Below are 18,071 nucleotides of genomic sequence, written 5' to 3' on the forward strand. Positions count from 1 at the left end.
ATGTCCAACCAACATGTTATGTATATGTAGGGTGTGTACATGTTGTATGTGTATGTACATGTTGCAGAACAATGTGAGGTTTGTTGTCTCTCCAAACATTCATGAGGAGAGGCTTTCAAAAAGAGACCTCTCTCTGGTGTGCAGAATGCGAAATTCTCTTGCATGTATCACTATATTTTAAAATATTTCACATGCAAGATGAACTTTAATTTGCAAAAACTGACATATAGTCTTCAGAGAAAATTTGCAATCACATGCTGCACAACACATTTCTTCATATGCCAAGTTTCCATTCATTTTTAAACTTTTCATTAAATTTTATTTACATGTTTTCTTTCGTTATTTTTGGTCTAACATGTAAGAATTTCCTAACTACTACCAATGCATTACATGACATAAACTTTTCACAAATTGACATTTTGTCTTTGGGGAAAATTTGCAATCACTTTTAGTACAATATATTTTATTGTCCATCTAACCTGCAATCATTTTAAACATACATTCTATTTTATCACAATCCATTTTAATTTCTGTTCATAAATTATAATTCACAAAGATATGTTTTCAATAATGAGCAAGGCCTGTGTTGAGACTGCATCAGCCTCCACGAGGGCAAATTATCCATTGAGGCAGAGGTGAGTGCATGCAAAATACTGACTTAAGTGGTTAAATGGAATAAATTAAGAAAATATATATCTACTATTGCTGTTGTAGCAAAGAGCGGAGATACAAAGGATTCCAGATCAAAAGAGGCACACAGTGTAGATTATTAGACAGGGTTTTAGAGTTTTTTCTTACTTCTCATTAATGATGTGTCAAAGCACATACTAAATTATTCAGTTATAATCAAGTGCCAAACTTGTATATACTGTGAAATGGATCAAAGTAAATTATATCATGAACTGAATGAAATCAAATAATTTTGTAGCCTACACATGCATCCCAATAACATTCAAATGTACTATATTCAGCTCTCAATAGAAAATTCGACAGAGAAAGGTGTTCTGTGCTTGTCTACAATACTACAGAGCTGCGACAATATGGCTATGAAATACAGATACTTTCACTATTCATTCATGACTATCTACATTGCCATTTTTTACATCCCATTTTTGGCTTATATAGCATTCTCGGCTATCTTAAAGTCAGTTATGAAGTATTTATAATAAAAATGCTCTACACAACTCTACAATGATGGGTTCAGATGTCAGTTAGCTTCTTGCTAAGAATTATGAAAATGTTACATTCAATTTTCTATTGTAAATATTCTATTAAGAAACTCACTGTCATTAATATTGTCACATACGTGCAACATATCTGCATCTCTAAAATATGGCAAGCATTAGTAAAGATCAATGAAGGCTCAGCTAGAGCTGCTGGATTTGATTGACTTCTCTGTATTCAGAGAAGCCCATCAAAGGGTTATGGACATATGCTGAGTGTTCCAGAATGAACTCTGGTTGAACTGCAGTTCAAATACAGTTGCCAACAGAAGCACTGATCTGAGTTCGCAGACTAGGGAAATAAGATAAAGATGTCCAAGAGAGAAGGCATGCTTGGAAAATATGGTAGACCACATAAGGTAGCAATTTTTTGGAGATATCACAAGACATTCTATGAACTGTGAACATCCCTTGATATGACACTGGACATGTCTGACAACACACAGAGCAGAATATAAAACTGTGGACAGGAGGTCCAAGAATCAGTGAAGAATTAACAATGATTTAAGGAGTCATCTTATGAGAGGCTCTGGAGCCTTTTAGAGTAGTTATGAGTCTAGCTGAGAATTAATAGCCAGTAAGAGACTCTCAGGCAGCCTAGGTAAGCCCACAGCTTCACTGCCAGCCTAAGTCTCACCTATGTATCTCAGAATTCTAATCAATGTGGAGAGCAGTTAGTTCCAATGTTAGACCCGGTCAGAGATCAACTGAATGTATTATAAGTGTGCCTTGATTCACTCTTCGTTTAATTTAATTATGTGTGTAAAATAAAAGGACCCAAGTGTAATTATTGTTTGGTACATTAAAATATGTTATACCAAACCTAGTTCTTCTCTTATAACATGTTCAGAATCTCGTTAAGTGTCCAGCCAACCTTTTATCATTTCAAAATTGTAGCTGTAGCCTAGTGTATTTGGCTTCTACTACACAATCCTGCCTCTGTTTGGTGACATCACTTGCAGGATGCAAACAGATTTAAGCATTATGTTGTTTGGCTAAGGTTAGTTCAGTGACAGGACAGTAGGCAACTATTAGAGTGGTTTGAAAAGTTATCGGAATAGAATAGAAAAAAAGTACTTATATCACTGAAACTTTTTTATTTTTCAATGTAGTCTCCTCATAGAGTAATGCACTTGGTCCAACAATGTTCTAGTGCCTTGATCCCATCTCGAAAATGAGTTTCCTCCAGGCCTGCAAAATAGTTGTCAACTCCAGCTATCAATTCTTCTTTTGAAGTGAATCTTTGTCCACCAAGAAAAATTTTCAGTTTAGGGAAGAGACGAAGTCTGACAGAGCCATATCAGGTTAATAAGTTGGGTGTGCTAACAATTCATACCTTATTTTGTGTAATTTTGCCATGGCGACGGCACGTGTGCGGGCGCGCATTGTCTTGACGGAAGATCGAATTTCTTCCTTGCTAAACCTGGCCTTTTTTTTCTGCGGGTCTTTTGTTGCAATTTGTCCAGGAGGTTAGCATAGTATTCTACAGTAATTGTTTGCCCAGTGGGGAGATAATCTACAAACAAAATCCCCTTCACATCCCAGAACACTGCTGCCATGACCTTTCCCGCCGAAGGAATTGATTTTGCTTTCTTTGGTGGCAGAGAATCAGCATGTTTCCAATGCTCTGACTGTTGTTTTGCTTCGGTATAGTAGTGCATCTAAGTTTCATCTCTGGTCACAAGCCGATGCAAAAAATCTTGTTCGTTTCTTCTAAAATGGGTCAAACATTGTTTCGATATGTCCATTCTCCTGCGTTTTTGATCCACCATCAAGAGTCACAGCACTCATCTTGTAGACAATTTTTTCATTTCTAATTCTTCAGTTAAAATGTGATTTACCCTTTGAGATGACGTATGGCAAGCGTGAGCAATTTCACTCACTTTTAATTGGCGATCCTACCTGACCATTTTGTGCACTTTTGCAATGATTTCTGTAGCAGTGACACATCTTGGCCGACCACTGCACAGATCATCATCTAAGTTCTCCTGGCCAAATTTAAATTCATGTGTCCACTTGGCAACAGTTGAATATGAAGTAGCAGAGTCTTCCAATGTATTCTGGAAATCAGCATGAACGTCCTTTGCTTTCATACTTTCTTTACCAAGTACTTAATCACTGCTCGATCTCGATTTCTTCGACCTTCCACAAGTAATTTCAAGGGAATAACAGAGCCATGTCACTGCCACAGCTCTCTTCCAAGAGCACTGATGTGGTATGTGTTTACATGCAACAGTCCTATGAATATTACTTGAACAACTCATTGCGCTAGCGCTGACCTCTCGTGGTGATTCTGAGAACTTTTCAAATCACCCTCACACTTAAAAGAAGCTACTGCTTCTGTGCAGCAAACACACCAATGAAAACTGCATGTAGCAAGAAGGCACTTCATCATACTTGTACATAATATTCTTTAACATTTAACAAAGATCTTACATGAAGTGGTTAACAACTAACTTTTCATAAGGAATACTACACGTGTTCCCCAAAAACAATCATTCGCCGGTTCCCACCATTTCACTTATATATGTCACAAGACTCTTTCTTTTTAAGAGAGCAACCTCTTCAATTTGGCTTCTTCTCAGTTACAGTTTCTCTCAATATCAGAGCAATTCCTGCCTAGACCTCATTAGTTCAGCATATTGCAAGGGACACACCATAAGGAAAATCTTTAGGAATGTGGAATGAGTCAACATATTCACTAATGAAGTAAATTATCTAACAGAAACTGCATTCATAATTAACTACCATAAAACTACACATGCTTAGTCAAGTTAAGTGTAACACAGTAAAGGTAAGCCATTAAAAACAAAAAACAATTTTTTACCAATATGTTTCACCATATGTTTTCTAAGCATCAGTTTTGTGCTGAACGTCTTGTGGCAGAAAGTACAAACTAAAAAGTTTGATTTATCAGCACCAAAACAAGAGTGGTTAACCAGATTCTCCTTCCGGGCAAATACCTGAAACACAGAAACTGCACACAATAACAATAAAAAAAGGGAAAGAGGCACTTAGTAAACCCAGTTATATGGAGTCCACAGGAAACTAGGTACAGCATGGCAAATGTTTCAGATAGACATTGTTAAGAACATTCTTCAGCAGTCAGATCTGTATCAACACCTATAACCTGAGTTCTGTTGTTAATTTCCCAATAAGATTTTCACAGTGCACTAGCAGACAAAAAATTTGTAAGTGAACACTTCGTCAATGACAAAAATGTTTCCCCTGACCATAACGACCAGCTAATCATTATTAATAGCTTACTTGATTACAGTGAAGTGGTATCATGGAAAGCAGATAGAGTAATAAATGAACAGTCAACAGACAGTTTCAGGATAACCTTTCAGTAAGCTCACTAGAAAACCGTGTATAATGTGACAGGCGTCAATGTTAATTTTAAACAATGGAAAATCCAGAATGGAATGTAAGAAATTATGAAAAGGATAGTTGCTACTCACCACATAGTGGAGATGCTGAATTGCAGATAGGCATAACAAAAAAACTGTCAGAATGTGAGCTTTTGTCAAAAATACAAAACTTGCACCCACACGTACACTCACACAAACACAACTCACACACACACACACATGATCACAGTCTCTGGCACCTGAAGCCAGACTGTGAGCAGTAGTGCATGATGGAAGAGGCAACATGGTAGAGAGTGTAAGGAGGAGACTGAGGGTGGGGAAATATAGCAGGACAGCAGTGGGGAGTGGTAAAGTGCTGCTTGTGGGAGCATACAGGGATGAGGTGGAGAGAGGGCAGCACAGCTAGGTGTGCTCAGGAAGTTATACAGAGAGCTGGGAGAGGGGGAGGGGGGGAGGAGAGACAGCAGAAAATGAGAGAAATAAAAAGATTGAGGATGCTTTGGTGGAACAGGTGGCTGCGCTGTGTCAGAATGGGGACAGGGAATGAGCTAGATGGATAAGAAGGTTGAGGCCAGGAGGGTTAGGGGAACACAGCATATAGTGCAGGGAGAGTTCCAATGTGTGCAATTCAGAAAAGCTGGTATCAGTGAGAAGGATCCAGGTAGCATAGGCTGAGAAGCAGTCACTGAAATGAAGTAAGTCATGTTGGGAGGCATGCTCAGCAACAGCATGGTCCAGCTCTTTCTTAGCCACAGTTTGTCAGGGGCCATTTATGCGGAGAGACAGCTCGTTGGTTGTCATGCCCAAGGATAGTGGGTATGACATTTCCCATTTCAGGACGTGACAAGGCTAGTCAAAACCCTGGCAGAGAATGTAATTCAGTTTCTCCAGTCCAGGATGGTACTGAGTCCTTAGGGGAATGCTCCTCTGTGGCTGATGGTAGGTCTTTGGGAGGTGGTGGGTGACTGGAAAGATAAGGCACAGGTGATCTGATTTTGTGCAAGGTTGGGAGGGTAATTACAGTCTCTGGAGGCCTCAACGAGACCCTCGGTATATTTCGGGAGGTACTGCTCATCACTACAGTTGTGACAGACATGGGTGGCTAAGCTATGGAAGGGACTTCTTGGTATGGAAGGGATGGCAGCTGTCAAAGTGGAGGTACACTGGTGGTTGGTAGGTTTGCTAAGGACAGAGATACTGATGTAGCCATCTTTGAGGTGGAGGTCAACATTGAGGAACGTAGCTTGTTGGGTTGAGTATGACCAGGTGAAGCAAATGGGGAAGAAGATGTTGAGATTCTGGAGGAGTGTGGATAGGGTGTCCTGACCGTCAATCCAGATCACAAAGATGTCATCAATGAATCCGAACCAGGTGAGGAGTTTGAGAGTTTGGGTGTTTAGGAAGGATTCCTCTATACAGCCATGAACAGGTTGGCATATGATGGCGCCAAGCATGTGCCCATGGCCATACCCCAGATTTTTTTTGTAGGTAATGCTTTCAAAGGAGAAGTAATTGTGGGTGAGGATATAGTTGGTCATGGTGCCTAGGAAGGAGGTTGTTGGTTTGTAGTCTGTCGGACACTGGAAAGATAGTGTTCAACAGCCGTAAGACCATGTGTATTAGGTATTGTAGTGTAAAGGGAGGTGGCAACAATAGTGACGAGCAGGGCATCTCCCACTGCCACCCTTCCTTCCACAATGACCTCCACCCAATCAGATTCCACCAATTGTTAACCCTCATGAACATAGTTCTGCAAAACCATACCAATCAGGCCCAAACCTCCTTGCAATACCTTCTCTCCATCCTTAAAATTCTACTGCTATACAGTTCCAAATTCCTGGATCCCACAACACCCATTGAAATTCTTGCCCTGCGGGAACTCGAGCAACATGCATACTGTCACCTCAAAAAACTCTCCATACTGCTCACTTCCTACTCCTGTCTTGGACTACCACTATCCACCATCTCTATAACAACCTCCAAACCTCCTCCACGTCCCCTCATAGCTGACAAACCCTGTCTCACAGACCTACTGCATTTACCCCACCATCAAAAACTCCCTCCTGCCATGACACAGGATCCAGAACCTAAATACACCCAAACACAGTAATGAATCTTTCCTCCAAAAGTCTTAGTCCCGCATCAGACTAAGGCCCCATCTTTTGCCCCTCTCCCAAATTCAGTTGTTCAGGACTTTTAAAGATCTTCTCTCCTTCCCCCGGTCCCAACAGTGAAAATAGTTTTTTGCTACCAACCCTACCAATCAGACTCAACCAAAGACCAATGTTGAATCCTGTCTGACTCAGTTCACTCCAACATCCAATCATGAAACAACCACACTGCCCCCAAATCATCCCTGTTAACTTTCCAAAATTTCTTAACATTGAACCATGCCTCATCATCATTACTCAAATCCAAAATGCAAACTAACCTTACATCCACAGAAAGAACAACAATCCATCACCTAAAACCTGATCCCCCAAACTTATAATCCTACCCGCTGACAAAGGCTCCACTACCGTTGTTATGAACCACACGCATTACCTGGCAAAAGGACCCCACCAGCTGCCAGATTCATCAAACTACAAATCTTACCACAGTGACCCCATTCCAGAAATCCAGCAGAACCCTCAATCTCTCCTCAAATCCTTACACCCATCCCAGAACCTCTCCCCAGTGTCCATCTCTGTCCTCATCCCTGCCACTCCCCACACTCCTACCTTCTACATGCTTCCCACAGTCCATAAACCCAACCACCCACGATGCCCTATTGTGGCCAGAATTGTGCCTCACTGAGAGAATCTCTCCTTTCATAGACCAACACCTTCAGCCCATTACCCACAACCTACCCTCCTACACTGATGTCCAAAGTTAAAGCAACAAACTGCTATTTCCCCATCCTGTGTCTAATTCACAATTTAATCATACAAAATGTCAACAGATATTGTTACAATAATGTTCTGCATGGAAGACAGCATTCCAATCAATGGGCAACTATGACAACAACGACATTAGGGCACCTATCAAGTGGAGGGTAGTTCCACATCCATAATTGCTGTGTACACAGTCACAGATGGTGCAGTATGACACAGAGAAGATGCCTACAGAATCTCTGCTGTGGATGGCCATAGGAAGAATGGAAGCAGGAGAGTCACAAACTGATGTGGCCTGATGGCTTAATGTGAAGTGTTTCATTGTTTCTTGGTTGTGATGATAGTTTATAGAGACCAAAACTGTATCCAGGAGACCAAGACAGGGCCGACCACATGTGACATCAGAAAGATTGGACTGTTAGAGCATGATGGTGCCGCTTTACTACTGCACTGCAACTGGCATCTGACCACGCAGCATCCCTTGGATGTGTTGTATCAAGGTAAACTGTGTACAGAAGGCTTCAACAGAGTGGCCTTCGTTGTTGGAGACCTGCTGTCTGGCGGGTCATCACAGAATGGAATGTCTAGAGTGGAGCCATCAACATACCACCTGGAAGGCCAAAAGGTGGGCCAATGTTCTTTTCACAGGTGAGTCCCGATTTGGTCTGGAGAGTGATTCTCAAGGGATTTGCATCTGGATGGCACACGGAACACAATGTCAGGACCCAAACATTGTGGAAAGAGACTGATATTGAGCAGGATTCCTAGTATTGTGGGCAGGGATTATGTTGACCACTACAACACTTCATGAAATTGTATAGGTGAATCAACAAGATTTAACTGCTGTCAGTTGTCATGAGGAGATCTTGGGATATCATGGGTGGCTGTAGCAAGATGCTATGGGCCCTACTTCATATTGATGGATCATAATGCTCAACCTCATAGAGCATGGTTGCTTGATGTTTTTATGGAAATAGAAAATATTGCATTCATGATGTGGCCTGATCATTTGTATCCCACAGAGCATGTCTGGGATGCACTAAGGAGATGTGTTGCATCACATCAGCATCTACCAACCACTCTCCAAGACTTCTGAGCAGCTCTGCAGGAAGAATGGGCATTATTGCCTCAACATTAGATTGATGACTTCATTCACAGTACGTCCCATCATTATCAGGTCTGTATTGGTGCCAGTGGTGGTCACACCCCATACTCAGCACATTTACCAATTGTCTGAATGTGTGTGCAAATCTGTTAAAATGGAAAAAAATGAATAACATTTTTGTCTACCATTATGCATGTGAAAACAAAACTAAATACCTGGTTACTACTAGAATGCCAACAGCAGTAGATCAGGAAATGTTAAGAGTTGGAGACATGCAGTTTGAAAAAGTTAACACATTTAAGTATCTAGGCGTGGACATCACTTCGAGAAATGAGATTGAATCCGAACTGAAGAAGAGATTACGGGTGGGAAATGCGTGCTACTTCTCACTGAATAGATTACTTTCATCACGGATATTGTCTAGGAATTTAAAGATTAGAATATACAAAACTATTATTCTACCAGTTATGCTGTATGGGTATTTTCAGAGCAAAGAGGGATGACATAAGCGGAGAGTGGTGAAAACTGCATAACGAAGAGGTTCACGAGCTCTATTCAAGCCCTGACATAATCAGTATTATTAAATCATGTAGGCTGCAATGGGCGGGTCACATAGCTCGAATGGATGAGGGCAGGGCAGCTCGCAGAGTACTGGTAGGGCACCTAGAAGGAAAACGTCCTGTGGGGAGACCGAGGTGTAGATGGGAGGACACTGTGAAGGCTCATTTGAGGAGCCTAGGTATTGAAGGTAAATGGAAGGAAATAGCCCAAGACAGGGACAGATGGCGAAAATACGTTGCTGCAGTAATGGACTCTCGAGTCTGGTATGACCAGTGAGTAAGTAAGTAAGTATTATGCACGATTCATTCCATTATGTTATGTATTCTTTACATTGTTCCTACTTTACTATCATCTGTTTCTACTGTTTTGTGGCAAAATAAACACAGCCATGCAAAATGTCCAATTGTTGCTTTGATTTTGGACACTCGTGTATATAAAAGATACCAACCACTTCCTCCACCAACTCTCCACAGTTCCTGTTCCTTTTCCACTTGGTGCCCTGCTTGTCGCTATTGATGGCACCTCCCTTTACACTAACATCTCTAATGCCCATGGTCTAACTATTATTGAATACTATCTTTCCCAATGCCCTACAAATTCCACACCAACAAACTCCTTCCTAGTCACCACGACCAACTACATCCGCAGCCACAATTACTTCTTCTTTGAAGACATTACCTAGAAATAAATCCGAGGTACAGCTATGAGCACCTGCATGGCAACATCCTATGCCAACTTATTCATGGGTCGTATAGAGGAATGCTTCCTAAACACCCAGAATCCCAAACATCTCACCTGGTTCAGATTCACTGATGACATCTTTGTGATCTGGATTGAGGGCAAGGACACCCTATCCCCACTCCTTCAGAACCTCAACATTTTTCTCTCCCACCTTCCTCAACATTGACCTCCACCTCAAAGGTGGCTGCATCAGTACCTCTGTCCATGTCATACCTACCAGCCACTGGCAATACCTCCATTTAGACAGCTGCCACCCATTGCTTACCAAGAAGTCCCTTCGATACAGCCTGGCCACCCATGGCAATTGTATCTGTACTGATAAACAATCCCTCTCAAACAATACCGGGGGTCTCATTGAGACAGACCGTAATTACCCTTCCAACATTGCCATCTGGATCCTTCCCACCAACATCAGCTTTTCTGAAATGCATAGGTGGGAACTATCCCTGCAATATATCCTATGTTCCCATAACCCTCATGGCCTCAACCTTCTTCAGCCACTGTCCTTACCCATCTAGCCCCTTTCCTGTTTCCATTCCAGCATTACACAGCCCTCTATTCAACCAATGCACTTTCAGTCTTTTTACTTTTCTGCTACCCCCTCCCCTCCTCCTCCTCCACCCTTTCCCTCTGTCTAATCACCTGACAGCATCTAGCTGTCCTACCCTCCCTCCACTCATTCCTGTATGTTCCCACAAGTAGCACTTTACTGTCCCCCACCCCTATTTTCTACCTTGCTATCTCTACCCCAGCCTCCTCCTTACCCCCTTCACCTGGTTGCCTCTCCCATCATGCACTGCTGCTTGCAGTCTGGCTTCAGCTACCAGAAGCTGTCGTGTGTGTGTGTGTGTGTGTGTGTGTGTGTGTGTGTGTGTGTGTGTGTGTGTATTTGGCAAAGGCCTTGTTGGGCGAAAGCTCACTTTCAGACAGTCTCTTTGTTGGGCCTATCTGCGACTCAGCATCTCCATTAAATGGTGAGAAGCATGATACTAATTTTAATGTATTTATGAAGGGATTTCTATTAATCTTTAACACTGATAATGTATTCTTGCAATATGAAATCTACTTTTGTGTGATATGTCACATACCTTAGGTTTCCACACTCCTTTTGATTTCCCATTTATGCCTTGCCTTGCATCATATGATATATAGCAAAGTTTCAATGCCTGTCTGATATGGTTCTCACTGAGGTTTCCACACTCCTTTTGATTTCCCATTTATGCCTTGCCTTGCATCATATGATATATAGCAAAGTTTCAATGCCTGTCTGATATGGTTCTCACTGAGGTATGATATGATATGTGATACTACATGCAATGTAGCTTGTGACATGATGCAGAAGCAACCCGCATCAACAGAGTGCACAAAAACATAGTGGAAGCATGTTAACTGGTTCACAACAGGACAACAGTAACACAACACCTCTGTTGTATTGCTTGGCACAACATGGAGTGCTGGCTGTCCCATGCAATTTGTATCATACGAAACATATGATACACAGGAAGGGAAATTTCAAGTCATCCTATGTACCCAAAAAAAGTTATTTTATATAGATGAAGCAAAGTTACATCCATCTCTATAGTTGGTTTCTCAGTAGAACTTTTGCCTTTCACCTAAAAAATTAAAAACCACCATCTCAACATTTGTGCACAGTCTCTGCTACAAAGTCTTTCTGATTCATCTTTGAAGTAATTATTCAGTTAAAAAAAAAAGATTTTTCACATTTTACAGTCTGACGTCACAGCCTGATAATGAATTTCCAAGTAAAATAAAACACTGTGTACATTCCAGAAAGATTGCAGTGAAAAGTGTAGTCACTTGACAGTTCATGTTTGGTGCATTTTATGGCATGCATTTCTACATACAAAATATAGCTAACTTACTGAAATTGGTCTTACTGATGAAAGGAGAGCTATATCCATTTTCATTCTCGAGAAACTGTATGAGATATATTCGAGGCTGTCTGCAATAAGGTTGGCAGCAAGGTGCCACATGTGAGGTTACTGCCACCTGCTATGGCAGGTTACATGGCCTGCTATGTGGAATGCAGAGCTCCCTCATGTTTCTATTGTTTGTATGCTGCCAGTACAAGCTGAAGCTGGATATGAAAAAAACTTACTGGAAAGAAAAGACACCGGGATTCATCAGCTAATGATGCTGACTGGATTTTTTTTTTCTGTCCTGATACCAGGAAACTTTGCAACACATGTAAGAGAGATCTGAAAGCTAAATTCCTCTTACTTCTAAATGAGCAGCTTGATGAAGCTGAGAAAACTATGTCAGGATTTTCCTTATCACCACTGGTTTCTTTGTGTTTCTTCAAACACATTATCTACCCCTATGCACAGTTCATGACCCACTCCTACACCACTGATGGTGACCTATCTCTCTTCAAATCCAGAAATGGTTCTTCTAGATGCTCCTCAACCTGAGTCATTTAATACTTTGCAAAACTGAAAAGTTGCAGAAATGCTATCCTAGCTTTATTAATTTGTAACTATTGTTAACATACACATCACACTGAATAGAGTATCATACTAGATGGTCTTACTAAAAATAAACTTTTCATTGTGGCATTTTTAGCACCATTCAAACACTTGCACCAACTTACAGTACTGTAATGATTAGCTTCTCAACAGAGAAGTTGCAAAGTAAAGAATTCATGTTTTTCTTTGTCAGAGTAGCTGATATTAATTGCTCCAGAGAGTAGAAGCTGCCTGGACTCAGTCTACAGAATTCGTGGAATTTGTGTTCCTGTTGGGAGAGTTCATGGGAAACCACAGCTGCACTATGTTTGAAATTTATCACATTGTATGGGTGCACTCAATACTTCCTTTTCTTTTTAAGTTTTTTGAACTTAAAATAATAATGATAGTCACAATAACATCCTCTGTAGAAGGATGCAACTGAAACTGAAGCAGAAATGTGATTTGTGCTGTCTTGTTGCTTGTTGTATGGTGAGTCACATCAATTGTCATATCCCACATTGTATCATCTCAGAGTGAACCACACCTTATATCTCAAATACTCATTTAGACTGTGTTATCTTCATGTTATGCACCACATGTTAGTCAGTACTCGTAGGTATTGCTACTTCCTGATCTCATGTCCCCTTGTTCTTTCTGGCTTTGGTATTCTGGATCTAATACAAGTTGTCTTATTGTCACATTGTGTCCAGTCTTTTACTATTTACTGTAATTATCTTATTTATTTCCTGTCTTTTAACTGGCTGCAGTGGTTCCACTGCTATAGTTACATACTAAAAGGTAACAGAAATGAATGCTTGCATGTATTGTGGTTCAGAGTATATACAAATTAGGTGTCCAGTTCCTAGTTTTATTTTTTTATTTACTTTTATCTTTGTAGTTTTGATACTTTTATCCAGGGGTTCTTTATTGATTACTTCATTAAAAAAGTGTGCACAAGTATGAGTGATGACTTGGTTTGTACTTATTATTAAATATGATGTCAAACTAAATTGTCAGCAAAACAGAATGACATGTGGGTATAATGCTTAACATTTTATTTAAATGACCACAATGGCTCTGTTTTTGAGAAGGAAGAGGGAAATCTGCACACGATCTTACTTCATTCTTTTTGTTGTAAACTGAATATAACAACTGCTTGAATAGAAATAGTATTCTTGTAACAATGATATCGATCCTTCTACATGGAATACACACAAAATAATCCTTTCTTCCCTTCCTAACATTAGCATTCATATCTTAGGTAATATAGACCACACATAGAGTGTACCTGTCTATACAGGTTTATCTTTGACTTCTTTCTCATGAGGTGTCGCTGCATACAGTTCAGAGCTCCCTCACACTAGCCAATAGTCTGGCTGTGTGCTACTCTTTGTATGGAAACAGATATCACAGATACATCCGTCAAAGGCAGAAATATGGTAAATCATCTTACAAAATGGTCTTTTCTACCACTGCTTGCTTACAATTTTTACTTGTACTTATAAAGTGTTTAATTTTGCTTCCCTTTATTATAAATTAGTTCAATGATGCAATGCATGAAATTATATGACTGTAATCTGAAATTATATGACTGTAATCTAAAACATACATGTTTAATGGGTTAAACATTGTAAGTGCCCTTTTTTTATTCGGCCTTTATTTCATTTTTGTGTTTGCGACTATAACCAACGATACCTGGTATTCTCACAACTTTTTTCTGGTATGTATGCACTTCCTTCAAAATGGCTACACAGCTGAAATTTCACAGTATACACAATAAAAATAAAATGCAAATGAAATGACACAGTTTCAGAGACTTTTCTGGTCTCATACAGACATGGTTTTATAAAAAAAAGAATCATATCTATATGAGACTAGTCTGAAACTGTGTCCTTTCATTTCTATAAGTACCACCACATGGGTTTCACACTAGATCCCCCATTTATGTTTGATACTGAGGTGCTTTTCCAGAACACGGAGAGCCTCTGCAATTTTGTGTGTAAGGGGGAATTTTAAGTAGACTGGAGAGGTAGTGAGAGTTTGGATTGAGGAGAGGGGCATACCACGGTAATCCATGCAATTGTGTGAACTGCTGTGCCACGGTGATTAACACACCTACCTAGTAAGCTGGAGACTCAGTGGAGACTCAGGTTCGATTCCTGGCCTTGGTGCAAATTTTCACTTGCTGCTTCAGTCTATGTAGATAAAAATGGATATCTTCCATAATCCAGATAATTTCTTTCAAGAAGTTTACCTTAATTGTGGACCATGTTCCAACTAAAATAAAGTGTGGCACTAACAAGAAACTAAAAAACACTTGGCTTGGGCAAATAGAGAAGTAGGACTAATTTTATGTTACAAGTAATACATACTATGCTGCCTTAAAATCGAAACACCTCTGTATAATGTCTAAAATTAATTATCTAAATAACAGAATTAAATTTATATGGGCAATAGTTGAAAGAGAAACTGGGAAATAAGTTAAAAAATATGATTATTTTGTTGGTAAAGAAAAGTACTGAGTAATAAATTATAGTGCCACATAGCCAATGTATTTCATAACTTCTTCCTGGAAGTAGCTCAAAAGATTGGCACTACAATTCAAGGGTACAGTAAAAGAACACATTCACTCTGTTGTGCACGTCAAAGAAAACATTACTAAGTATTTCAATAACAGTTCTATACCTAATCATGGAACAAGAGGTAGTATGCACCTGTATTTACCAAGTAAAAACAAGCAAAAAACTAAAAACAACATTTCCTACTAGGGAATAAAATTATGTAACAAATATCCTATGGAGATGAACAGGGTTTCTAAAACACATCCATTTATAAAGGCAACTAAAACATTCTTCAAAAGTAATACTTACTTCACAATCAAAGATTACTTATTGGACTCCGAGAGTAGTGAGTTGATAATGGAAATGGGGTAATTACAACACCTTGTCACATTAAAAATGGTTTTACAAGAAAATCACGTTCCAAGAACTAAAGTGCACGACAGTAATGTCTTATCATTGTCCTGGGCTCAACATCTCATTCTTCATTCAGCTGACTCAGTTTTTCAGGTTGAGTGGTGGGAAGGCATTAAAACATGCATGGGGCATAGTGGCTTGTTTCTGGACCTGGAGTCAGTTTTCTGAACAGACATGTTCATGATTCGGGAGTCACCAGTGGATGCCCTTGACGTATGCAGCGATGAAGAGCAAAACTATGTTTATACTATAAGATATCTGAAGCAAATTGCGTAATTATCAAAGAACATTTTACAACAAGGACCAACCAAATGAGTCAGTGTAGTTGTAAGAGACTGTCCCCATATTTGGCAGGATGGAGTTTAATCTGTTCAGCCATCCTGAGTTAGGCTTTCTGTGTTTCTCCTAATTCATTTCAGGCAAATGCCAGGATGGTTCCATCACTAAGGCCATGGCTGAACACCTGTCCTAACATCATAAAAGTATACCTATATATTTCGCGTGTATGTACATTTGTGAGCTATTCATTTTCATTGTGCTGTGTTGACACATCATGTTTCATTCACATCCAAATCACAACTACTCTAACGAAATTTAAAGTTTAATTACTTCCCTCAAAACCAAAATTCTCATGGAACTCACAATATCACAAGTAAATTATTAAAATCCCATTCTCCACATATATGCAATATATGCAGTCACATACACAATACATCACTAACACAGGTATATTTCTAGATGGAATTAAATATGCTTTTGTTAGATACCTTCACAAGGAAACAGATGTTAACAATTACCGGCCAGTGTCATTGCTTATCTCCTTCTCAAAGGTAGAAGAAGGGGCTTATAACACACACACATACACACACACACACACACACACACACGTCCCAAAATGAAATACTCGTGATGTAGAGAAACAAGCATTGTCATCATTTGAGAGATACAGAGGCGAGTGAGTGTGCCAGGACTAACCCCAGTTCACTGCTAGTAGCGCACGTCACCACAACGCATCTATGCGTAGCGCACAAGTATTGCACCATAATTTAAGAATGGAATTAAAAAGTAAAGTTGCTTTTCCAAACTTTGTCAGCATGTGCTTTGGTATAATGTTTAAACTGTCAAATATCAGATTGACCAGATAAATATATTTTCCTAAATACATCACTTTAAGAAAAAAATAAGTCACGCTAAATAACAAAGCTAGGAACCCAAAAACTGGTCATAATGTGCAGATGTAGTCAAAATTAACTAGTACAAGTCTCAATGTAATTAACCCAATATTTCGGTCAGAATAGGCATTTTTAAGAAAAATTTCAAAAATGGTTCAAATGGCTCTGAGCACTATGGGACTCAACTGCTGAGGTTATTAGTCCCCTAGAACTTAGAACTAGTTAAACCTAACTAACCTAAGGACATCACAAACATCCATGCCCGAGGCAGGATTCGAACCTGCGACCGTAGCGGTCTTGCGGTTCCAGACTGCAGCGCCTTTAACCGCACGGCCACTTCGGCCGGCAGAAAAATTTCAAATAAATATTAGACTTAGAAATATTAAAATTTGTATGAAGCTTCAGTTTAGAATAAAAACATTAATTATGTAACCCCACTGAGCTACCTCTAATAGTTTTCGAGTAATTTACTGAAAACTAAATTTGGAACTAAAATGTCCTTAATTGTGGTAGGTTAAGTATTTATTAATGTTAGGAAGTTTTTGTTGCAGTACATGATGAAACCTAGTAAATAATAGAGCTATAACAAGTTTCAAGGCCTGGATGTAAATAATAACAAATACAAGATCTCTCAAAGTTGTAGTTCAGCTGTCATGTTCTACTGTCAGTTCCATTCTAAAAATTCTAGACGGCAAAGTTTATATGTAGGTGAGCTAAAACTTTTTCTGTGATTTTAACCAACTTAACTACATTCATACAAAAATTACAAAGACACTAAATATTATGGGCTGAGAAAGCAGCTGTTTAGAGACTACTACAGTGGGCGTAGAGCGGATGACAGCAGGTGTTCCCTTGGCCGTCTGCTGTGCCAGTATATAAATACACCCCGAGGGGCAAGACAAGACTTCACTTCACACTCAGCTACTGTACGATCCGCGTCAGTCAAACGCCAGAGCGCGCGCCCGCCTTGGATGATGTTAGAGACAGGCTGTTAAGAGATGCATATTTTCAGTAATTATAGAAAGTGAACTCAAGAAGGCTGTACACCGTCTTGGATCATTTAGATTTTTGAAAAGACTTCACTTCGCACCCAGCCACTGTACAATCCACATCAGTCAAATGCCAGAGCACAGGATGCCTCAGATGACATCACCACCAGACTGCAATTAAACTCACGTTTTCGGTACAAATAGGAAGTGAAATCATGAGCACTGTACACCATCCTGGATCGCTTAATAGATTTCACAGAAGTAACTGTTAGTGTGCCACCTGTAAGGTTAACAAATCCGCATGGCAAGTGGTGACAATTATTTTCCCCTTTAGTGGCAAGCAATTATTTTGATTATCAAAGACAGGGCAAAAGACAATTTAATAGGAACTTATTGTAGAAGTAGCCTCTGAACTGCTCATAGTGCTGTTTAGTATAGGGAGATTTATTATTAGTATTAACATAATGAATATTACAATGTTGTGTGTGTGAAGCTTTACCAAATATATCTATCAATTAGAACTCAAAATCTTCATTTATAATCATAGTCCTGATCCTGCTGAGCAAATAGAGAATATAAACATTTCTTTCAGT

At 39.7% G+C, this 18,071-nt stretch overlaps 1 protein-coding gene across 2 annotated transcripts in view; it reads right to left on the reverse strand.

Moving 5' to 3' along the window:
- LOC126235987 (uncharacterized) overlaps nucleotides 1-18,071 on the reverse strand; it is a 264,030-nt gene that overhangs the window by 103,278 nt on the left and 142,681 nt on the right. For both annotated transcript variants that reach the window (XM_049944978.1, XM_049944977.1), the window contains exon 11: nucleotides 4,051-4,186. In XM_049944978.1, coding sequence (XP_049800935.1) covers nucleotides 4,051-4,186 — 136 coding nt within the window. The remainder of the gene's footprint in view (nucleotides 1-4,050; nucleotides 4,187-18,071) is intronic.

This window comes from Schistocerca nitens, chromosome 2 (assembly GCF_023898315.1).
Source record: "Schistocerca nitens isolate TAMUIC-IGC-003100 chromosome 2, iqSchNite1.1, whole genome shotgun sequence".
Classification (NCBI taxonomy): Eukaryota; Metazoa; Arthropoda; class Insecta; order Orthoptera; family Acrididae; genus Schistocerca; species Schistocerca nitens.